Source organism: Tetrahymena thermophila (genome assembly GCF_000189635.1).
Source record: "Tetrahymena thermophila SB210 genomic scaffold scf_8254435, whole genome shotgun sequence".
NCBI classification, from domain to species: Eukaryota; Ciliophora; class Oligohymenophorea; order Hymenostomatida; family Tetrahymenidae; genus Tetrahymena; species Tetrahymena thermophila.
This window is the reverse complement of record NW_002476216.1, coordinates 98,592-122,301: the sequence shown is the minus strand read 5'-3', so window position 1 is coordinate 122,301 and position 23,710 is coordinate 98,592. Positions and strand designations below refer to the sequence as shown.

Here is a 23,710-nt window from a genome sequence, read left to right as displayed (position 1 = left end):
TCTTATACTAAATTAATGCCATCTGGAGATATTTGTTTGCTTGCTTCAACCCTAACATACATACTTACTGACTTACTCATTCAATAAATCAATCAATCAATCACTGACTCATTTAACATTTTAAACAGCAGAAATAATTAAATCAAACAGAAAATAACTTAAATAATAGGCAAAGTGTTTAATAGTGCAATGTTTATAAGTCTGTCTAATTATCTATCTATCAAAAAGGAGCAAACTTTCGAAGACTCTAAATTTAATAACTAAGTTATATTCTGGAAAAAGAATTAATAGCATTAGATCAAATAAATCTATGATTAAAAATCTTTTATTTCTCTTAATTTTTGTAATTTTATAATGTAATATAGATCATAAATAATAATATATACATACTTATAAATAAATTCCTATCATTCTACTTGCCTAAAATTAATACAAGGAATTTAATTACAAGTCTACTCAATATTCAATCAAGTAATTAAGTTGTTTACCAACCATTAACCAAATAAATCAGATAGATAGACAGTCAGTCTTTCAATCTCATTTTGTACCATTTACTCTGAATCATTTGATTGAATCAGCATGAGTAACCATTAAATTGTCCCAAATTAGATAGATTGAATTTCCTTTATTATTACTAAACAACCACTATTTTAATTCCTTAAATTTCCTTCAATAATCAATCAATCAGTTTTATAATAAAGCTATTTAAAATAAATAAGTATTCTTGCTTGGTTTTATATTTTATCCATATTCTATCTTTCTACAATAACTCAATCATTCATTATTTTACTCTCATAATAAATGCATAAAATTTTAATTTTCGTAATACAGTTTTTATTTTCAATCATAATATTAAATAAAAGTTTTACAGGGACATTTATATTTTATATACCACAAATTTGAAAAATAAACATCATTGTTGTTAAATATTTAAAAAATATATACTTCATGAATATGGATCTTGCACCTAACAATTTTAATGAGTTCGGGCAATATACTCAATTTTTCAAAAATACCAACTATATTTAAGATCTGTTTATAAATAAATATTAATTCGATGTTCAACAAATATCCCAATTTATATATTTAGTTTAGGAATAGTAATATTTAAAAAAAAAAGAATAATATTTTTTTTAAAAAAGATTCACACAATAGAAATAAATATAAATTTAAAGATAGAAAATTATAATTAATTTGTATTAATAGATTATATTTTTTTCAAAATATATATAAAAAAATATACATACAAATTAATAAAATATTTTATTTTGTTCATTATTTCTTTCCGATTTAAACATTGTTCATTTATTCTAAAACTTTAATGATAGCTTAAGTTCCATTACGAGCACCTCCTTATGCAACTAAGGCATGATAAAATTACTTTACTAAGCCTAATCCAGGGAGACATAAGTTAGCTCTTTTGGCCTCTTCTAAGGCAATATCCATATCCTTAATAAAATGCTCTACATAGAAGCCAGGCTATTATTTAATAAAAATAATTAAACTAAGAAAAACAAAGATTTAAAAAACAAAATTTTTATCATCAAAAAAGATATTTTATAAATTATAGCTTTGTTAAAATATATCTTATTTTTTTTGTATTTTAATAGAATTTTAGAATGTTTATTATTAAAGAATTTACTTCAAAGTCACGCTTAACCATTCTTGAGCCAAGAACGTGCCATGCAGTAGATGAGGCAGCACCAGTCTTAATAAGATTAATTACTTAATCTAAATCTAATCCAGCCTTATGAGCATAGAGTAAGCCTTCAACAACACCTAACATATTGCTAGCTAATAAAATTTAATTAGTCATTTTGGTGTGTTATCCTGCTCCTGCGCCACCTAATAATTAGATATTTGCACCATACTTTTATAAAATAGGAAGAGCAAGATCAAAAGCAGCTTGGGAACCGCCACACATAATTGCTAATCTAGCTTCTCTAGCTCCGATATCACCTCCACTAACTGGGGCATCAATACTTTCGATTCCATACTTTTATGCTTCGGCTGCAATTTCTACAGCAAGAGAAGGAGCGGATGTAGTGTGGTCAATCAATAAGGAACCTTTTTTCATGTGCTTTAAAATTCCTTATTCACCTAATACCATTTATTAGACATCATGAGGATAACCAAGCATCAAAAATACTACATCAGAATTTTTAGCTAAATCTTCAGGAGCTAAAAACTTGGCTCCTTTACTGACTAATTCGTCAGCCTTACTAGCAGTTCTATTGTAAACATTTAGCTAGAAACCAGCGTTTAACAAATGTAAGCACATAGACTTACCCATAACACCAGTTCCAATCCAACCGATAGTTTTAATTGCAGACTAAGCCATTTTGATAATATCTATTTACTTTTACTTAATTTAATTAATTGAAGTTTTTATAATTATATTAATTATCAATTTGATCTCTGATATTATAAATTTTTAAAGTATTTAGTAAAAAGATACGCATAACAACTAAATTATGAGTAAAATACTATATCAAAAAAAATAATAATTTGAAATCTTCTATCAGTATTATTTTATTAATAATTGTAAAAAAGAATATTTGTGGAAAGAATTTTTTACTAATTATATAACTTCATATGAAATGTATGATTTATTTTGTTTATTTAATAGAAATAAGCATAAAGTTCAAGAGGTTAGTTTTATTACCTGGAAAAAATTTGATTGAATAGCATCAATCAGTTTTTACCTTTTAAAAAGAATATCTTCTGAATATGTTTTAATTAAAAAAAAATCTTAATTTACATAAAGTAAACTAAAAAAAAAATTACTTCAAATAATTAGAAAGCATGCTTTAAAGATTTATCAAAATTATTCTAAAAAATTGTTTAATCATGCTCTTTTTTTGATAAACAATTGTCAATTTAATCAAAGAAATAATTTAAACTTTTATAATATTGCTAAATATTTTTTTTTATAAAAAATATAGTTAGTTCAAGGATTTTTTCTTTTCAAACAATTCAATATTTTTTATTAATTTTATAACATCATATATATGATTTTATTTAATAGAAAAAATAATAAAGTTCATGAGTCGCATTAAATCAAAAAATTTGATTGAATAGCATCAATCAATTTTTACCTTTTAAAAAGAATATCTTCTGAATAGATATTTCAATTAAAAAGCAAATCTTAATTTACAAGAAGTAAATTAAAAAATAGATTACTACAAATAATTAGAAAGCATGTATTAAAGATTTATCAAAATTATTCTAAACAATTGTTTAATCACCCTCTTTTTTTGATAAACAATTGTCAATTTAATGAAAGAAATAATTTATTCTTTTATAATATTGTTAAATATTTTTTTCTTTTATATAAAATAGTTCAAAGATTTTTTTCTTTTAAAAAATTCTATTTTTTTTTTAATTATAAAAAATCATATATATGATTTTATTTAATAGAAAAAAGCAGAAAGTTCAAGAGGCCAGTCACAATAAATGGAAAAATTTAATGGAATAGCATCAATCAATTTTTACCTTTTTAAAAAGAATATCTTCTGAATATATATTTTAATTAAAAAACAAATCTTAATTTACATGAACTAAATTAAAAAAAGATTAATACAAATAAAGATTGCATTAAAGATATATCAAAATTTTTCAAAACAATTGTTTAATCTCCCTCTTTTTTTGATAAACAATTGTCAATTTAATGAAAGAAATAATTTATTCTTTTATAGTTTTGTTAAATATTTTTTTCTTTTATAATTAATATAGTTCAAGGATATTTTCTTTTAAAACAATTCAATATTTTAATGTAAACTTTTTTATAGTCTGTCTTTGCTAATCAGCTAAATTTATCAACCTTATTCGCTCTTTATAGTTTTGTCATTTTAACTATAAAAGTGATTAACAAAACTTATTTATTTTTTTCTTGAGTGAATGCCAATTTTAATTTTTTTAGTTAAATTTATATTTAAGTAATAAAAAGTCAAATATCTTGTCCAAAAGAAATGTTGCTAGAAATCTTGCTACTTTCAGACAAATTACTTTTTTAGTCTACTTTTTAAACATTTTATGTGAGTTTTTTATCTTAGAATATTTTTTATATTGAAAGTCTTTTTTAAGATTCATAAGTTAAATTTCCAAACAAAAGAGTATTTCTTTTAGGTACTAATGGTAAAGGTAGAAATGTTTTACACTTTTCAAATTTTGCATGTACTCTATCATTTGTATTTGAGTTTTAATGGTTGTTAATATGATGATTTAAGTTATGCCTACTTTAGATAATAGCCTATTGATGTTCGTGTTCTTTTGTATTTTCATACTATTAATTATTATTGTCAGGAAAATATTCACTCTTAAAATTTAGTTAATTGCGATTTGAGCTAATTTTATTTTTCACTGTTAAGTATTTATTCTGTCTGCATGAAGAAGGTACCTAAAATATATAATTTTCATTAGAAATAATCCCATCAATTGAGAATTAATGTTTCAGCTGCATAGAATTTTTTTAGTTTTTATTATCTATTTCTTGAATTCGCTGGTTGTGCTCCTTTAAGAAGGATTGACATTTTTTCTGATCTAATTCGATTACTAACCTGTTTAGAATATAAATTTTAACTCATTCAATAAAATAAATTTATTATACAAATCTGAGCTGCATATTCCTTGATGAGAAATACCGCCAAATATAATAATTTTGGTATCAATGATAGCTGCAGAGTGAGAACATCTTGCTTAGTATTCACCACCTCTCATGTCAATTTTAATCCACTCAGAAAACTCAAGAGAAAACATATAAATATCCTAAAATATGTTTGAACCTTACTTTGAATAATAAACTTCATTTCTACCACCCACTAAAATTAAAGAATTGAACTCTTTATAGTAGCTTAAAGTGTGACTGAATCTACCTTCAGGCTATTAACCTGTGAATTCGAGATCAATCCATTTCAAAGGTTTTCTGCCTAATTGAAGTACCCTTAAGTTATTTAAAGCATCTCCATTTTCTTGTCTTCCTCCAAACACATAAATACCTTGCAAGTAAGATTAATTGATTCCTTTATTTTATTTTGCTTATGCTTTCTCAAACGGAAGGTATAAATTTTCGATTTTGGTTTCATTTTTGAAAACCGAACAGCATGCACTAAAAGCTATTCCATCTGCATAACCATCGATTTAATCTAGATGTATTCTTATCAATTTAAATTTTTATTATTTATTTTACAATAAAAAATTTACGATTTGCTAGTTTCTAAGTTAACAGAACATACATCATTTAAGTATTTTCCATTAGAATCTACTCCACCGATTATTATTAAAAATTTTCCAACTAAACAAGCCGTGTGGTTTCTCCTACTCTCAAGAAAATCCCCAAATTATCTAACAAGAGTCCATTATCTGGTATTCAAGTTGAAAATTCTACAATCGCTAAAACACTCTCTTATCCTTACATTCTTATTGTATTTTCTCTCTCCCCCGAAAAGAACCAATTAATTCTTATAACAAACTAAAGAATGTCCTTATCTCCCCTCAGATGGTTAATCACCATCTTAATTTAAATCAAACCATTACCAGTTTTCAGTATTGAGAGCACTAACCTAAATATTATTTTTTTTTAATTAATAATTTAGATAATAAAAAGTTATTGAAAAACATTTTCAAAAAATAATAAATTTATTAATAAAAAAGAGTTGAAAAAAATGAAAAAAATAATTATTCTGAATTATTTTCAAATGTAAAAATCTATCTTTAATATTGCTAATTTTTTATACTTTATATTATTAAGGACTAATAGATGGAATTAATATTTTAGATAATTTCAACTATAAACTAAAATTTATAAAAATTAAATAAAAACTGTAATTTGAAATAAATAAATTTTTTGTGTGTAAAAGATAATCTAAATATTTATAATTATTTGGATAACCGTTTTTAATATTTATTGGAATAGCTCTAAATTTTATTTATTGTAATTTAACAATTTATCAATTTATTAATGTACTTAAATAAAATAAGCTTACTTCTTTGTAAATTTCACATCCTATACCTCCATACAAGAATAGAGTACCGTTGTTGTTGACTAAAGTGTGATTTTCTCTAGAATCAGGCTTCCATCTAGAGTCATTCATGATATATGTATAGAATCTTAAATTTCTTAGCTTTTAATTCAAGTTTTTTCTAAGTAATTGCTGCTAATTCTCTTCTTCCTCTTGCAATTAGATATCTATTTCTAGATTTCTCTTTTAAAAATTATTAGGATTAGCTTTAAAATAATTGCTGGGACATTTTTAGAGAGGAGATAAATGATTGGTTTTAAGATTTTTTTAAGTTGGAGATTTATGTAAAACCTATTGTTTTATTAATTAGCTTTATACTCCATTGAATTTTTACATACCACTCTATTATTGTTGAAGAGAACTGTAATCTATTTTTTTTATCTTCAAACCTGGAGCATGCTTTCTCTATATATCATATTAGTGCTCTAATATAAAAGTACTATATGCCATTTTTTATTCTAAATCAATTTGTTTTTAATATTGTAAGCTTTAATTTTTGTTGAAGTCAAGCTGTTCTTTTAAATATTTCTTTTAGTCTGTTTTATTAGTGTAATAAGCCTAGGTGATTGTATTTCATAGTTAATTTGTCTTTTATAGGGAATCAAAAGAAACAAAACAACCACCTTGGCTAGGATATTGAGTTGTAATTGATTAGTTTAAGCCTCCAAAATTTTAACTTGATGTAAGACCACTATTTCGATTATTATGAAAATTAATTGAGGTATCCAAGTCTAGCTTTTGTTTATATATATTCTTTAATTTATTCCTAGGACTTTATAGGATAGTATTCATGTCCAAATGAGTGATGTAAGAGCTGTCTAAAAAGTTGTTTGCATTTGAGGTCATATTCATGCTTTGTCTAAAAGTTTAGTCAGGGCAAAAAAACAATTTAATCAAAGATTCTTTTTAATGATCCTATGGTAAGTCCTCATCATACTGATATTCTGTTAAAACATTTTAATTTTTGGTTGGTTTTTATCCTCTTTCTGTTTCATTAATTTAAGCCTTCGCTTTCACCTATTAGCTCCTTTCAGTTTAAATTTGCTTTGTCTTCATTATATTTGAATAATATAAAACAACTACTTTTCTCCTAATTTAGATTAAAAATCTGAAAAATTATTGCTTAGTTAAAATAAATGTTATTTTTTTAAATTGTAAGTAGAACTATATTTAAACATTTTTATATACATTCATACATGCGAGCATATATATATTCATTCATACATTCGTTATATAGAAACATATTTACAAAATAATTGCTAATTTTTTATTTTTTGCTTAATTGCCTTTTTTTTCAGTTAAGTGCCTTTAAACGGCATACAGTTCAAAGCTTTTTAATAACTAAATACAACTAAATCATTCATTTTTACCTATTTAAAATTTAAGATGCTTATTATAAAATTAATTATTTTATCAGAAATATTTATAAAAACTATACATTTGATTAATTTTTAATATACAGGTTTTTAGGTGAAAGAGGTGAATGGCAAAAATAGGGTGATTCGCCCAAAATTTTATAAGAAGAAAAAGTGTAAAATTAGCTTAAAATCATAAAAATTAAATGAAATATCACTATCTGTACATTACATACCTACATAGTTCGTGATATTTTAATTACAGGATTAGCAATATAATGAATTTAAATTAATTAAAATGAATTATTAAAAAATGAAAAGTATTTGTTGTTTTAATTAATGATAAATATATTAAATTATAAATATGTTAAATAGGTATTTTATTTAACACACATACTCTTTATTTTTTAATTATGATTTTATAAAACATTCAAATTTTCTCTTAGTAATTATTAATTTAGAAGCTTAAATTAAATATAGATAGATAGATATCATCAATAAAATTTAAAAGAACTTGATATTTTTATATAGTAATTATTAAATAAATATTTCCACAAATAATATTTTATTTATTTATTAGCATTTTAATTGAAATTTTTTGATTTTGTTAAAAAATAAAGTAATTTATATAACATAAAATCAAACAAGACAATTTAATTCAAAGAAAGAAAGAAATTAAAAATGAATTTAGAATTTCATTAAAAATCCTCATCATCATTATCTAAAAATTCTCTGCCATTAATTCTCATGAATTAACTAATTAAAGAACTTTCCTATAAAGTTGGAGCAAAGCTTTTTTATGAAATATCATAAATCAATCTAAAGGATGGTACATTAAAAGCTTGATTATTTAAATAGCTGATATTTTATTATAAATCTTATCTATTACATGACTAATCGTCATTTTTAATCTATTGCATAATTTCATTAGGATCGAAGACATATGTGTTTTCTATGTTTTATTTTTCCATTTTATCATCTTCATATTTTACTTCACTATCTTAAACATGGTCTTCAAGTTTTTCATATTATTTTTCATCTTAAATTTGAGGTACTTATTAGAGATTTTATTGATTCTCAGGCTCATTATCATCTTATTTCTATTCTTCATTTTATTATTTATCATCATTTTATTAAATTTCATATTATTAATTTAGTATTTCTTTTATAATTTTAGATGCTCGTTGATTATTAGGATTATTTTATATCTGACTTTTAATAAGATCTCTTTTTTAATCTGGAAGATCATAAAATTTTAAGAGATATTAAGATATAAATATTTGGTAAAGGCCTACTTAATAATCTGGTCTTAGAAGTATTCCCCATGCCTGAAGTATAGAGTCAGTTGTATTACATATTTATTTCACATCTCTTACAGGGAATTATATAATTTTAAAGAGTTTTTACCTGTTTTTTTCATATTCGCTCCAGTTTTGTTACATAATTTCTTCACTTTCAATGAAATCGCTTCTCATTTTATCTTTAAATCCTATGATTAGATTTTGGAAGAGAGGATTTCTGTAAATTTGAATTTTATCCCATGTATTTTAATCTACATCCTTTGGTTTTTAATTTTTTATTTATTCATATTTCTTTATTCCATTATTTTGGCAATCTTACTTTTTAGGTCTTCCTGTAGGTATACCTCTTGGTACGACAAAATCTTATTTATTATTATCATGTTTTATTTTTATGTGATTGAATAGGGATGATTGTAAGCAATAAACTTTGCCACATTTACATTCAAAGTTTTTAAAAATCTCAGCTTTATTGTTTTAATCGCTAGAACTTCTGTCGTCTTGGTCTATTTATGATTCATCCAAAAATTAATCTTCTAAAGGTCTTTTATTGCCCATTTTAAACTTCAAATTTTGTTTTTTGTGCGCTTTTATCTATATTTATCAAATATCTTAATTAATTATTAATTAATAATAAGATATTCGTTATTATTAAAGTATTTTTTAAATTAATTACTTATTAAATAAAATACTTTTTTTTTTAATTTTCCTTCTAAATACATTTTTAATTTTTGTTAAAATAGAAAAATTTATTACACAACATTCTTAAATACCTAACAGAGAATATTTTATTGTATAATAATGAAGCTATCTCTTATATTTATAAGCTAACATAATATATGTACCTTATTGACTAAATTTTCTGCTATTTCTATCTCAAAGTAGTTTTGTTTTCATTAAAATACAAATTTAAAACTTCATCAGGAATCATAAGATTTATCTTTCAAAAAGATGATATGAAACAAATTTTTAATAATTAATTAATAAATAAATAAAATACTTTTTATAAAAATTATACAAGATAGAAAAATCTATCAAAGTATTTTAAAAGTATAAACTTAATCAAATAAATGCTTAATTATTTTCTTTTTCATAACTTATCTTTGATTAGACAATAAAACAGTTTCAAAAATTCAATTAATAAAATGAGTAAATAATTTTTTTCATTTTAATTTATTTTCAAACATTATTTTATTTTAAAGGAGATAAATAAAATATTTATTTTCACTAAAATTAAAATAATTCAAAACAAAATTAATAAAAAATATAAAATATTTTACTTTTAATTAATTTAATTATTTATTTCTGTTATTAGCTTTCACCTTTTTAAAATATTTATAAGTTAGTTATATATGCGTGTTTTATTAATTAAGATTTTTGTTTATATTTCTAAATCTAGAGATATTATATTATCTTAAGCTAATTAATTAATTATTTTCCTAAATAAGAACTTTCATTTTAAATTTTTTCCTTTATTTATAAACATAAAAAAATAATCATGCATAGACAAATAGTCATCTAAAATATGGTATATAATTTGCTTAAAATGCAATACTAAATATATATATATATATATATGAATATGAATTTCAATTTGAATCCTTGGATTATGTCTTTTTGAATATAACTAAATTAAAAATTATGTTTTAAAAAAAAACATAACAAAAAAATGGTATTAAAACTACAATATTCCTATATATTTCTGTCTTTTTATTTGCTTAATAATTTGTTTAATTTTTTTATTATTACTAATTTATTTTGTTATAAAACGTATCTGATATCATTAAATAAATACATTAAAAAAATGAATAAATTTCAAATCAATTTTCTTTTATTTATTTATTTATTTCTTTAAAACAAAGTATAAATATTTTTTTTAATGTAGCATCATCTAATTAATTACAATTAATAATGTATCTAAAGTGATTTTTATTTTTTAGAAAGAATAGCAGATTATATTGAGTGAGAAAGAAATATCTTGATATTTAATAAAAACATAAAGACACAAACAAACTCAACTATTTAAATCTAAAAATGAATATATTTATTTTATTTTTTATATTTCTTTAATTTGATTTCAGAAATTTTCGAAGGGAGCAGCGAGGGCGATGATACCGCAAGCAAGTCTAGCACCAGCATGACCAGTAGTCTTGGAATCTTCAAAGTTACCCTTTCCTAAGTCATCTTCATCAGCGTGGATGACGAAAGATCTTCCAACAATAGTGTTTTCACCAGATAATCTGATTAAATCGCTCTAGAATTCGAAGTTAGTATCTTGACCATCAACAGCGGTAACGTTACCAAGATCACCAACGTGTCTGTTTTCGTCATTTGGGCCACCGTGTTATTTGTTGAAGGGATTGAAGTGAGGACCTATTTTTTTTACATGAATAATTTTAATTATAAATGAAAAAAACAATTTTTGAATAAAAGAATTCTATTAAAAGCTTGATTAGAAATGAATAAAAGTATTCAATCCTATATAATCCTTGTTATTTACTTAAAATAATCTTGCTGCCGAATTATTTAATTCAACTTTAAGGTCATTGTAAGAAAAGCTTCTAAAACAAAAATATTTATTTATGCTTAATAAAGTTTTTGAAAGAATGTAGTTAGTTGATTTATGAGTTATTATTATTTTCTGCTTATATTGATGAGTTCATTAGATGATTAAGTATTGGTTTAATTCAATTATAATTACCTGCAGTAGCACAGCCGTTAGACAAATCACCATATTGATGAACATGGAAACCATGAAGACCAGCAGGTAAACCCTTGAAAGTAGCCTTAAGGTGAGTGACGAATTTGTTGTTTTCGAACTTTTCAACTAATCTAACAACAGCAGAGACGGTGTTAGTTTCGTTCTTCAATAAGCAGATAGCGTATACGGGAGCGTGTTGAGCCATTTGAGGAATGTGCTAATTTATTTAATTTAAACGCTGAATTTTTGATAAATTTTTTTAATTTTTTTTTTTTCAGTTTTTAATAATTATTTAATATCTTTAGAATTTAAAAAGCAATTTATATCTTTAAAATAAGAAAAAAGAAATAATCTAGAAAATAAATTATTCGAATAAGACACTAAATTTTCAAGCAAATAAATATAAGTCAAATAAAACTCCTAAAAGCTAATTGTTGTATTATGTCTAAACTGTTAAATTTGATAAAAATTTATATAATCTAGTGCAAAAAAAGCTATAATAGAGTTTGTTTAAGAGAGAAACAGAAGAATACTTTTATTTAGCCCATTTATTTTATAAAATAAATTGCTTTAGAAAGAAAATTATTAAAGAAAATAGCCATTAGAACAAAGAGTGTATAATCATTTATAAATAGAAATACTAAAATTTCTAAATAAAAAATATAAGCAAAGCAAGCAACATAAAAAGCATTAGCATCAAACAAATATTTATAAATTATCTTAAAAATATTTTAATAAAAATTTTTAATTTTGTCACTTTAAGCAAGATTTTATGGAAAAAAATTCAAGAAGAATTTTGAAATAAACTAAAAAAGAACTAAAAAATGTTTTGCCTTTAAAAATATATCTAAAAATTTGTATGTAAACAGCTAAAATCAGAATAAACTATCTTCATTATTAAAGTTACTTACTTCCAATTATTTTTATATATATTTTATCATGCTCCTCACTATAACTCAAGAAAATAACACAACTTATACAAAAAAAAATTGAGAAATTTAATTAAATTTTGAAGAATTTTCAGAATTTAAAAACAAACAAAGTTTATCAGAAATATTTCTTTCAAAAATAATCTTGATTAGCAAATTTTCTTTCTTGTTTTACTATGCCTATTATTTCTTTTATAAATGTATTAATAATAACTTCTCATTTATTTCCTTATACGAAATTTTATATAAATGATGATATATTTTATGATATGAGCTATAAGTTGACGCAGCACTTATCAAATCTAAAAAAAGTTGTGATTAAATATTCATTTACTCCTTCTATTAAAGATTTATAAAAATAACAAAAAAATCTAATATTCTACGCCTTAAAAGTTAAATAGCTAATTTAAAAAAACTCTATTTACATTTTATAAATAAAATTTTTAGATTTGATCAAATTATTTTCATTTTTGACATTTATTTATGCATAATCAAATTTATAATAGAAATTATAAAACACGAAGAAGTAGTTTTACAATTTTATTTATGTAAATAAATAGATTATATATAAATCTTAAAAATCTAATGGATTATTCCTAATATGATAAATTACTAAGTTCAAAAAAGTTTACTTGCATTGAAAAATATAAAATTTTTAGATCATGTTAAATTATTTTCATTTTGAATTTTGACATAATTTAATTTATTATAAAATTTTATAATCTGATGTAGAATATCAAAATTTTAATTATGTAAATCAAATAAAATAAATTGTTATAAAGTCTTAAAAATGAAATTTGCACCTCCTCAAATTATTAATCTCAAAACTAAAAAATTTTATATTCATTTAATCATACAAATTTTTCATGTCATATTAAATAAATCATTAGCATTTAATATTTATTAATCTAAGTTTTAATATAAATTTTACAATCTGAGGCAATTGAAGAATTAATTTATACAAATAAAATAAATAAATAAATACTTAAATGGTTTAAAAATCTTATTTATCTAAAATTCTGCTAAAATTTAATTTACCTAATATAGAAAAAAAATTTTTAATTTGGAAATAAGAAGAGCTTTATTAATTTAAAATAAGAATTAATTTAATATTTGTAAAGTTAAATTTTAGATCGATAAAGAAACTTATTATACTACTTATGAATTAAATATGATATATATTAAATAAGAAATTGTTTTATTTTGTATAAAATATAGTTTTAATTTTCGGAAGATTATTTTTATTTTAATAAGGAGCTTTTTGATACTTCTTAAAATTATATTTTAATTATTTATAGTAAAAAGATTTAAAGTCTTTATTTAGAAAAAAAAGTTTAGACTGGACAAATAAATAAATAATAAATAATTAATTAAATTATTACTTATTAATTACTACTTTTTTAGTGAATATTGATAGATTAGTAAAAAATATATATGAATTAAATATTTTATAGGAAGAAAGTAATAATTATTTTAATAGAATTTATGGTTGAAGTTGAAATAAAAATTATACTTTATAAATTTTAATTTTAAGAAAGACTAATAATAAAAATTTATCTTTTAAAAATTTTTAGAATAAATTCAGAAATTAATTAAATTAGCAAAAATACTGGCTATTTCATTAAACACTTCATTATATTATTTAATAGATTAAGTTGCTGAAGAATAATGTTTGCAATATGTTTGAGGCCTCAAAAAACTAAAGTAGATAAAATAGATAAATCAAAATATTTTTTTTATTTATCTTTTAATGTATTAGGAGAACGAGAGTGTGATTTAAACCTCTTCTAAAGACCATGCGAGTAAAAAAATTCTACTTTCTATTTAATCACTTTGAGTAATAATAAAAAAGTCAAGGAAGATGAAACGAAGGTTGTGAGTAAGAGCCTGGCAAAAATAGAATAAAAAGAAAATAAATAGGTCTCCATAGCTAAGTAAGAACAAGTGAAATAAGTTACTTTATCTCTTTCTTAGTTGAAGGTTACTAAAGAAGATAATTCAGAAAAATCATAACCAAAATAATCTAAAGAAGATCATTGCGAATTAATCTAGTCTAAGAATGAAGAAAAGATTAAGGATGACTGTAATTTTGATGATCAGAACAACTTGAAAAAAATAATGGACATTAAAATATTTCTGACTAGCGACATATAAGGCAATATGAAGTAATTAATGAATACATACATTTAAGCATTCAAAAATATTTTAATTAATTATATATAAGTTTGAGAGAAATCTACCAAGATAAAGACTTGCTTAATCGAATTATCTTAAAGTAGAGGTTTTTAAAAGATAAAAATCATTTTGATGCAAAGGAGTATTTTGGTGGAAGTGGATTGAAAAAAAATGAGTTAGATTAAATCTTCAAGTAAAATAAATTAACAAACTCTATTAATTCATGTAAAATTATTCTAAATTGTTTAAATTCATTTTAGCTTCATCTTTTATAAATAAAAATCTAAAATAAATAAATAAATAAGTTATAGCAATTTTTCTTACTAATAATAATCAAATAAATTTAAGATTAATTAATTAATTATTTGATTTTTAGTTTTAATTTTATTTTTAAAATGCAAAGTGTTCTCTAAATTATCTTGTTGTTCTTTAGCAAACACTGAAACTGTTAAAACTGAGCATAAACATGAAATAGAAATAACTGATAATGGAATATTGAATAAAAATTTTATAGATAAATAATTTAATCCCTACCCTCAGGTAGACAGCGTTCTTTCATCTTTTTCTTCTTCAGAAAATATCTAAGCTTGTCTAAAACGTAATTAATTAATTAATTTTACTTATTAGCTAAACTAAGAAAAAAATAAAATAGAAAAAGATTCATAAAATCAAATAAACTCAATAAATACGAATGATAGCAGTTAATCTGAGACTGAGAAGCAGTCTTATTAAATGTGTAGTTTAAAGCAAGGGCTGATAAGACCTTAAAGCCACTAAAGAGACAAATTTTACTAAACTGTTGATTTTAAAAAGAGTTAATTTACATAAGAAAAAACTAAACTATCTCTTTTTCATTTAAATAACCAAATGACATGCAAAATATAAAGCACAGATAAACTACAAATTAAATAAAAGAAACACTCTTTCTTACAGGTTGAACAAGTTTAAAAAAATATTAAAATTGAAAAGGCATCATGTGCTCGTAAATACACAGATGGACAAAATCAAATAATTAAATATATTAAAGATTAACTAGGACAAAAAAACCTTAGCAAAGAGCCTAAAGATCAAAAAAGCCATTTAAATTTGAGTGCTACTTAATCTCCTTAGAAAAACCCATTAGAAAGAGGATTAAAATCTGAAAACTAGTGTAAAATTTTTAATGAATCTACATTATCTTAAACAAAAGAGGATTTCGTATAATAAAATAATAATTTTAAGCCATAATCTCCAGTGTAAATTTTTCAAAAGAATTTCAATATTATATAAAATTTAAAAAATATTCATATTTATATTAGCTTAGGTACAAAAAATTCAATAAAATAGTTACAAAGTGTTAGGAAATGCTTATTTTATAGCTAAAACACTAGAACAGATAAAAACTAGCATGCATGATGAAAAATATAATCTTTAAAATTAAAGAAAAGTCATTAATCAAATTATATAAAATATCACAATAAATAATTTGATTGTAGATAATTATATTTAAGATTAATCTAGGTATTTATAGTAAGTACTTATCTTTGTAAAAATAGCCTTTAAAAATTATATCATTTTGTGCTTTAGTCTTTTATTAAACTAAATTTGTAATATGAGATTACTAATATTTATTTGAAATTTAATAATTTTTAAATTAAGGTTATTAATGTTAGAAATTGTAGATATTTTTAATAAGAAAACATTTTTTTATTTAAATAAATTTGTTTGTTAGCATTAGCCAAAAGTCAAGTGATTAAATCTATATTAAATAATTCTTTATTATTAATGTAAAATGAATAAAAAATCATAGAATTTACTTTGAATTCAAACTTGTTGCAATAGAAATAAGAAATAATATGAATTAATTTATAATTAATTTAAAGCCCAACGTTTGTTTGCTAAATTGTCTTATAGATATTTTTATTGTGAAATAGGCTAAGTGGAGATTTGAATATTTTTTGACAAAGAAATTAGATATAAAAATGAAAGAATATATATATATATATATATATCAAATTAGTATAATTATAAATGAAAATTTAAAGATATAAATGAATAAGTAAATAAATAATAATAGTAAATAATTTAATTTTCAAAAGAATACTTTTTCATTCCGCTTACCTTACCTATTTTCTTTTCTTTATTTAAAATGAATGACAACAATAAATAAATAAATGAATGAATATATTTTTTTTCTTTCTTGTGATTTAAAAGGTCTTGCGTAGATTATTTTTTTTTTAACAAAATTCAAAGATAATTGAAATTTCAATTATAACTAACTTGGATCGATTCTGCTAATTAATTTAATATGAAAATTTAATTGATTGTGATAAATATTTGAAATTTTTTATAAAACAACAAATAAACAAACAAACAAATATAATTTTTTAACAAATACTAAGCAAATTCATTGAAAATTATCAAACAAAATTGATTTAACAAACATTAAGCGAAATTCTTTTAACATATTTTAAACAAATTTGATAGTAGAAGAAATACAAATATTATAGCTATGTTTTCAAAAAAAAAGCAGCATTATAGCTCTTTGAATGCAGATTCTGATGTGCATGTTAAAACAATCAATTGCACAGAATCTTCCATTTCCAACTACTTACTAACTGAAAAGAGCTGCCACTAAAATAAATAAAAGCCATAAAGCATATCTTCTCTTTCAAAGAATGCTCCTTTAAATTAAATAGATTAACTGCAAACAAGGATGAAAACTCAGCCTTCATCTTCACTCCACTTCTCAAAAAATATAAATTATACCAATAGCTACTCTGTCATGAGTAAAATAGTCAAATAAAGCAAGGTAAGGAATAGCTTAAGTTCTCAATAAAATGCTTCGAAGCTATCGCAACGAAGCAAAGATTTTAAACCTAAACTCAGTGAAAGATTTTAGACTTAAGCGCATGCTACAAATATAAGTGATGATGATTTCGAAGAAGGTTAAAATGATAGCTTTTTTTGCAGGGAAGACGATGACTTGCATTTGATACCAGGATAAACTGTAGTTAACATGATACCTGTCTCACCCAACAAAAAGTACAAGATAAATAATGAGTTAGAATTTTTTCCTTCAAAGAAAAAGATAATTCACACTTCTCTACCTCATTAAAAGATAAGCATTGATGGCTATAAAAATGCTAATGAATAATCAGGATAAATAATAGGAAATATTCAAAGCAACGTGCTTTCTGATACTTTCTTAACTATGAATACCTGCAGAGGGGAAGAATCCTAAGTTTTTGATTTTAAATGCGAGACTGTCGCAAATTGTGAAGAAAACTAGCAAATCAACAACTAGTAAATAAGCAGAAAAATAATTAACAAATCCTTAAGCAGCGTTAACAATTAAAAAAGTTAGTAATAACAAATTCAGCAAAGTGAATATTTTTTAAACTCAAATTAATAGAATCTTAATATCAATTAAGTGCAAGCTCATAAAGATGAACAACAAATGATTCATCAAAATCAGTAAGATATGTGCAAAAATTATGATAAAGCTAACAAAGTTTAAACATAAATTAATAAAAACGAATGTCTGTCTAATTAAAATGAATTCTAGCCAAAGTAAAATGAATGTCTGTCTAATTAAAATGAATGTCTTTCAAATTAAAATAAATGTCTGCAAAATTAAAATGAATTATTGTAAAATTATAATAAATTTCAGTTTAATTAAAATGAAAAAGCAGAATTAAAATTATAATCAGAGTAATAAATGAATAATTAAGATTAATATTGTCGCCCTTAGCAAAAAATTCAAAACGAACAACTGTAGTCTATATTAGATTAATAATAAGTATATTTAAATTTGCAAAAAATTACACAGAAAGAAGAAGAACAAGTAGAAAATCATCTTGAATAATAGCTTTATTCAAACTCTAAATAGGTCATATCTCCCAGAAATATATATGATCAGACTAGGTATTTCAATTAATAAAATAATATTAGTTCTCTAAATGAAAGACAACACACTCATTTAAGCGATAAATATAAAGAAGATTACTTGTATCATTCATAGTGGGGATATTAAAGTAAAAAACTCAATGGTGTGCATAGTACCTGTATGACTTAGTTTTCTCCCTTGAAGACAGAAGCTGGAGTTCATTAAATCACTGAAGTAAGTTAAGATAATAGAAGAGAATCTAGCCTGTTTAGACTTAGATACAATTGTAATTCTGGCCTAAGTTAAAATAATAAGGATTTATTAAATTACTACGACTAGGTTCTTGCGCCGTAGTTAGCCAACAGTAGCATTAGAAGAATTTCTACAAACAATTATGAGTAAAGTAGCTTATCATAGCAGAATAATCATAACAATCTGAGTGGAAACAATTAAAATTACATTTATAAATAAAACCTATAAGAGTAAATCACTAATGTCTTAGTTTAAAATAACTCTAAAATAAATTGTAATAACTTAAATGTGATTAATAACCAAAATAAAACAATTTCTCATAGTAATTCAAAAGAGAAATAATCTTGTAAAAATTATAATTAAGTACTTAGTTAAAAATAAAATAGCAATATTCTTTCTCACACTAATTCATTAAACTCAACTAAATCGAATATTTATTTAAGCAATGCCAACAAGAACATTAGCATGCACTCTTCGCGAAATAGCACAAACAAAAACTCTGTTTACTAATAAGAAAATCTAATAATTTAAAACAAAAAACACTAAAGTCTATCTCAAGCGAGCAACACAAGCTACTAAAATGGAAAATATTCTAAAAAGAATTTGAATTAAAAAAATTAATCAACCAAAAATAGTATATAAATAACTTCTAAAGATTAAGGAGCTGGATTAAATGTAAAAAATAGTAACAAGGTAGACTTAATCAAAGCATAAAAAAGTATATCTGATGTAAAAAATGACTATAGCAAGTAGCTTAATAATCATGAATCTTTTAACAATTATTAAACCCATCACTAAACAATATAATAATCATATTAACCAGAACAAAATGCATTTAATTGTCTATCCAATTAATTCAAACATGATATTGATACTGTCTTACACTACAATTATTCCTTTAATAAAACCAACAATACAATTCCAAAAAATAGTAAAAATGCTTTATATTAAACTACTCAAAATGAAATAAACATTAATAATGATAAAAAATATTTTCTTTCTCACGCAAACGATACAACAGCAGGTAAAGACTAAAGGCTTTCAATAAATTTGCCAAAATAATTTGAAAAAGAAAATAAATAAACTGAAATACTCCTGCAAAAAAAAGAAGATATTTCTAAATTAGAAAGAATTCCAACTTAGCAATCCGTACCAAACACAATTAGCGAAACTCAAACAAAGACAATTAATGAATTTTAAACTAACACAATATAATTTTAATCCAACAAAATTCAAGATTCAAAATAAAGCTTAAAAGAAAACTAAAATAATATAAAAGCATCTTAAAATGGCTTTATGAAAGATGTTTAAAGTAGCTAAACAGCAGATGCGTAGAATACCAATTAATAGCAAATAAAGAACATAAATGTTGCTCAAGCGATTTAATAATCTGAAGCAAATAACAATAGTAAGGTCAAAGAAAATATTAATTATATGAACGCCATCTAAAATGGTAGCGGATAAAAATCATTGATGGACACAATAAAAACAAACATTATTAATTTAGTTGTAAAGACTTTTAGAGGAGGAGATAAAAGAGATTAATGCAACTGTGATGAAGGATTAGAAGATTACTAAACATGCAGTAGAGCTTAAAAATGGCTTTAATGGAATTACCCTGAAAATTTAGATAGCCTTAAAACCCTCTATAATTAAATAAAAGAAACCAGAAGCAGTGTAGTTGATCCTTCAGTTTTACAGTAAATTAGGAGAGATATTACAAGAACTTATCCTCATTTAAAGTTTTTCTAGCCTTTGAATGATTCCTAGAGTAGTTAAGGTCAGAGTCTTCCTTCTAAAATAGAGAACAATTAAAATAAAATTAGCTCTGGATTAGAGTAACTAGAGAGTATTCTTTATTCATTTGCTGCATATGATCCTTAAATTGGCTATGTTCAAGGAATAAATTTTATAGCCGCACATTTTTTGTATCATTCAGAAGAATATATTGCCTTTTGGCTTCTTGTTAATACATTTGAGAGATTCGAATTGAGAGACATCTATCTTCCAAGTAAAATTATAATCATTAAAATCATAAATTAATTATTAAAATTTTCAAATAAAATAAAAAAAGATTTGCCTGGGTTGAAGAAACACTCCTACATTCTAGAGAAAATTCTTGAAAAGATTGATCCTGAATTATATTCCCATTTAGTAATTAATATAGAAATCATATTTAATATTAATATTTTAAATAAATAATTATATTAGAGTGAAAGTGGAATAAAGCCTGATATGTATATAACTCCTTGGCTATTTTCTTAATTTGGCATGATGATACCTCTTAAATACTTGGTAATATTAAATTTAAATAAATTTTATATTAATAAATAATATATAAATAAAATTAGGATATATTCTATGAGAACATGATCCAAGAAGGTTGGAGTTTCTTCTATAAGTTCGTGATAAGCTATATGATAGAATAAAAATAATTGATACTGGAACAAGATCCGATGGGTTCAATTGAAATTTTAACATAAAAGAACAACTAAATTGCAAACGAACAATATTCTGAAGAAAAAGAATGGAGTGATTTAATATAAGATGCTAAAAAAATACCTATCAACAGTAAAGATATTGAAAGTATGCTAAATACAATTAACTTTCAAGACTGACTAACTGAATAGTTAATTATTTGAATTATTGGTTTGTTGGCTGATTTACTTACTTACTTGCTTATTTACTGGCTGGCTTGACTTATTTTTTCCCTATTTTAGATAAAAATTTACATTAATTATTAAATTTTTCGATTATAAAAAATAAATAAATAAATAAAGAATTTACAATTTTAACTGTAATTTATATAAATTATATTAGCATTTGTATATAGTTTAATTTCAATTTAATTGATAAAAGTAAGCTACTTACTTCTAATGTTATAAATATATCTAATTTGTTTAAAAAATCAATAAACTAAATTTATCTTTTGAGAATTCCAATAATTATTTTACTTTTTCTTTTTCAAAATAACCTTAAATTAATTTGAAATATTTAATTAACTTAAAACTTATTTATTTATCTATCTCTCTATATATTTTACTATCTGTAATACTTAAATTAATTATCTAAATTTTAAACAATTATCTATTTATTTTTTTAGTATTCTTCATAATATACTAAACATACTTTTATATATTTTATAATTTAGTTGCTCGTTTTTGATAGTTTTTTCAAGAACTCTTAAACTTTTCATTAGAAAATTGGATTTATTTATTATAAATAAAAATTTGTTTTACAAATTTGAATAAAATTATCAATAAATTAATTTTGTAAATTTCAAAACAGTTTTTTTTAGATTTTTAACCAAAAAATTTTTTAAATTAATTAAAATTTTTAATAATTTAAGGGATAATTTTATATAAAAAGATTATCTAAAAATAATAATTGTATTTAAAAGTTAGTCTTCAGACAGTTTTAATTTTTAATTTTCCCTGAGAATATTGTTTTAGATTGATTGTATTACTATTAAAAAGTAAGCATGCTTCTATTTAACTAATCAATTAATTTTTCATTTGCATATTTTATTTAATTTTAAAATATATTTATTTCTTTCTTTCTTTCTAAGTAATTAACAACTTTCTATAAATATTTGCAAAATAGATAGAGCTAATTAATTATTTTATAGGTATTAACATTACAATAAAATTATATGATACAATAAAGTATGAAATAAAGATATAAATTTAAATATTTGTTAAACTTTTTTATAATAATAGTACTTCATTTTAATAATTTGTTATTCATTTTTTTAATTTTATAAGTTTTTTTATTTTTAGATAGAGATAATTTGTTTATTTATTTATTTATCAATTTATTTTTCAAGAATTAAAAACTCTCTAAAATCACATGTATTTCATGATGGAAAGCTTTTCGTAAAAATTGAGCTTCTTTATATATTCGTTGTTTTGAGTAGATTGGTTAATACAATAGAGTAAATTTAATCTGCTTTCTCTGGTTTCTATAATAAAAAATTTTTTAAACGATAACATTTTGTAACAATTTAATTACTCATTTCGGCATATTTTTATTTGATGTAGTCAGCTCCATTAAATTTATCTCCAAGTAACTATAGATAATCCATAATAGTTCTACCTAAGTTGTCCTTAACTAAAATATCTGCACCACTTCTAAGAAGTAGATCAAATGCTCCTTAGTTGAATCTACTGTTAGTGCAGATATTTATTACTAAGTTCATTAAAGGTGTACGACCTTACTTTATTTTTTTAAATAAGTATTTATATTTGTTTATTAATTAAAAGATTTACATTATTTTTTGAATTGATTTAACTTAAAAACCCATTCTAAAGAAGGTGTTTAATCATGAAGTATTTGTAATTTATACAGGCATTATGTAGCATAGTATTTAGCTCTGGCTTTAATTATAAATAAATAACTAGTTTAGTTTCTTTTTAAGAAGTTATAAGTTTATTTACATCTTTTTTTTAATATTCAGTTTTGTAATCAAATTCTGGAAATTCACTCTCTAGATTATGCGCAGCTTCAATAAAACTTGATACATTACCTGAGGCTATACTTCTTGACATGTTTCTAAACTAATTTATTATAGTTTAAATGGAACTTCATTTAGTTTACAAAAAAAATCAAAAATATTTATCAAAACATACTTAAACATCTTTGTTGTATTCTTAAACTCTCTCTAAAGTTACGTTCTCATTTATCATCTAGCCAACCTAGATTATTTGTTATCTAAAAATTTTTGACATTTTCAGAGTTTCTTTATTTCAGTGTTTTTTATTTTGTCTGTCTTTGGTCTTTTTAAAATTTGTTTTATTTTTTTGGAATATTATGTTTGTTTATTAATGATTAATAATTCTTCTACTTATAGATAAAAACTTTCCAAAAAATAAATGCTATTTATTTTAAGGTAAATTTGGATATATAAATAAGTATTAACCAGATTAAATAGTTTAATTTAAATAATATTATCTATACCAACTTAATATATAACTAAGTATTAAATATTTTCCTTTCAATTTTCATAAATTGACAGTTTTAATCAGATTGCTTGTTTCCAAGAATGGATTAGAGTAACGTTTTTATAATTAAGTAGACTTTTCTAAATTATTTCAAGATCTAATCATATATAAT

General features: G+C 22.3%; 9 protein-coding genes across 9 annotated transcripts; 3 read left to right on the top strand and 6 right to left on the bottom strand. All coding sequences in view use genetic code 6, as the record gives it.

Annotated features, from left to right (window-relative positions):
- Nucleotides 1-15: 15 nt before the first annotated feature.
- Nucleotides 16-573, top strand: TTHERM_000655569 (hypothetical protein; the record flags this gene model as incomplete). Its single annotated transcript, XM_012799690.1, has 1 exon — nucleotides 16-573. One exon carries the CDS (start codon nucleotides 16-18, stop codon nucleotides 571-573), a length of 558 nt encoding a protein of 185 aa, XP_012655144.1.
- A 699-nt stretch (nucleotides 574-1,272) lies between these two features.
- TTHERM_00655560 (NAD-binding domain of 6-phosphogluconate dehydrogenase family protein) lies at nucleotides 1,273-2,341 on the bottom strand (the record flags this gene model as incomplete). The annotated part of the gene is made up of 2 exons (XM_001032191.3): nucleotides 1,273-1,479; nucleotides 1,643-2,341. The coding sequence occupies 2 exons, from the start codon at nucleotides 2,339-2,341 to the stop codon at nucleotides 1,273-1,275; spliced, it is 906 nt and encodes a 301-aa protein (XP_001032191.1).
- A 1,608-nt stretch (nucleotides 2,342-3,949) lies between these two features.
- TTHERM_00655550 (kelch motif protein) lies at nucleotides 3,950-6,470 on the bottom strand (the record flags this gene model as incomplete). Its single annotated transcript, XM_001032190.1, has 4 exons — nucleotides 3,950-4,559; nucleotides 4,610-5,155; nucleotides 5,203-5,561; nucleotides 5,985-6,470. 4 exons carry the CDS (start codon nucleotides 6,468-6,470, stop codon nucleotides 3,950-3,952), a joined length of 2,001 nt encoding a protein of 666 aa, XP_001032190.1.
- Nucleotides 6,471-6,593: 123 nt separating this feature from the next.
- On the bottom strand, nucleotides 6,594-7,076 carry TTHERM_00655540 (hypothetical protein; the record flags this gene model as incomplete). Its single annotated transcript, XM_001032189.1, has 1 exon — nucleotides 6,594-7,076. One exon carries the CDS (start codon nucleotides 7,074-7,076, stop codon nucleotides 6,594-6,596), a length of 483 nt encoding a protein of 160 aa, XP_001032189.1.
- A 994-nt stretch (nucleotides 7,077-8,070) lies between these two features.
- TTHERM_00655530 (zinc finger, C2H2 type family protein) lies at nucleotides 8,071-9,231 on the bottom strand (the record flags this gene model as incomplete). Its single annotated transcript, XM_001032188.1, has 1 exon — nucleotides 8,071-9,231. One exon carries the CDS (start codon nucleotides 9,229-9,231, stop codon nucleotides 8,071-8,073), a length of 1,161 nt encoding a protein of 386 aa, XP_001032188.1.
- Nucleotides 9,232-10,750: 1,519 nt separating this feature from the next.
- On the bottom strand, nucleotides 10,751-11,579 carry TTHERM_00655520 (superoxide dismutase [Cu-Zn] protein; the record flags this gene model as incomplete). The annotated part of the gene is made up of 2 exons (XM_001032187.3): nucleotides 10,751-11,046; nucleotides 11,375-11,579. The coding sequence occupies 2 exons, from the start codon at nucleotides 11,577-11,579 to the stop codon at nucleotides 10,751-10,753; spliced, it is 501 nt and encodes a 166-aa protein (XP_001032187.1).
- Nucleotides 11,580-13,971: 2,392 nt separating this feature from the next.
- TTHERM_00655500 (hypothetical protein) lies at nucleotides 13,972-15,873 on the top strand (the record flags this gene model as incomplete). The annotated part of the gene is made up of 6 exons (XM_001032185.2): nucleotides 13,972-14,007; nucleotides 14,063-14,105; nucleotides 14,156-14,468; nucleotides 14,528-14,703; nucleotides 14,882-15,076; nucleotides 15,131-15,873. 6 exons carry the CDS (start codon nucleotides 13,972-13,974, stop codon nucleotides 15,871-15,873), a joined length of 1,506 nt encoding a protein of 501 aa, XP_001032185.2.
- Nucleotides 15,874-16,969: 1,096 nt separating this feature from the next.
- TTHERM_00655490 (rab-GTPase-TBC domain protein) lies at nucleotides 16,970-21,216 on the top strand (the record flags this gene model as incomplete). Its single annotated transcript, XM_001032184.1, has 4 exons — nucleotides 16,970-20,609; nucleotides 20,673-20,752; nucleotides 20,810-20,893; nucleotides 20,950-21,216. The coding sequence occupies 4 exons, from the start codon at nucleotides 16,970-16,972 to the stop codon at nucleotides 21,214-21,216; spliced, it is 4,071 nt and encodes a 1,356-aa protein (XP_001032184.1).
- Nucleotides 21,217-22,443: 1,227 nt separating this feature from the next.
- On the bottom strand, nucleotides 22,444-23,325 carry TTHERM_00655480 (ankyrin repeat protein; the record flags this gene model as incomplete). Its single annotated transcript, XM_001032183.2, has 5 exons — nucleotides 22,444-22,559; nucleotides 22,610-22,814; nucleotides 22,867-22,974; nucleotides 23,035-23,154; nucleotides 23,227-23,325. The coding sequence occupies 5 exons, from the start codon at nucleotides 23,323-23,325 to the stop codon at nucleotides 22,444-22,446; spliced, it is 648 nt and encodes a 215-aa protein (XP_001032183.2).
- Nucleotides 23,326-23,710: the final 385 nt, after the last annotated feature.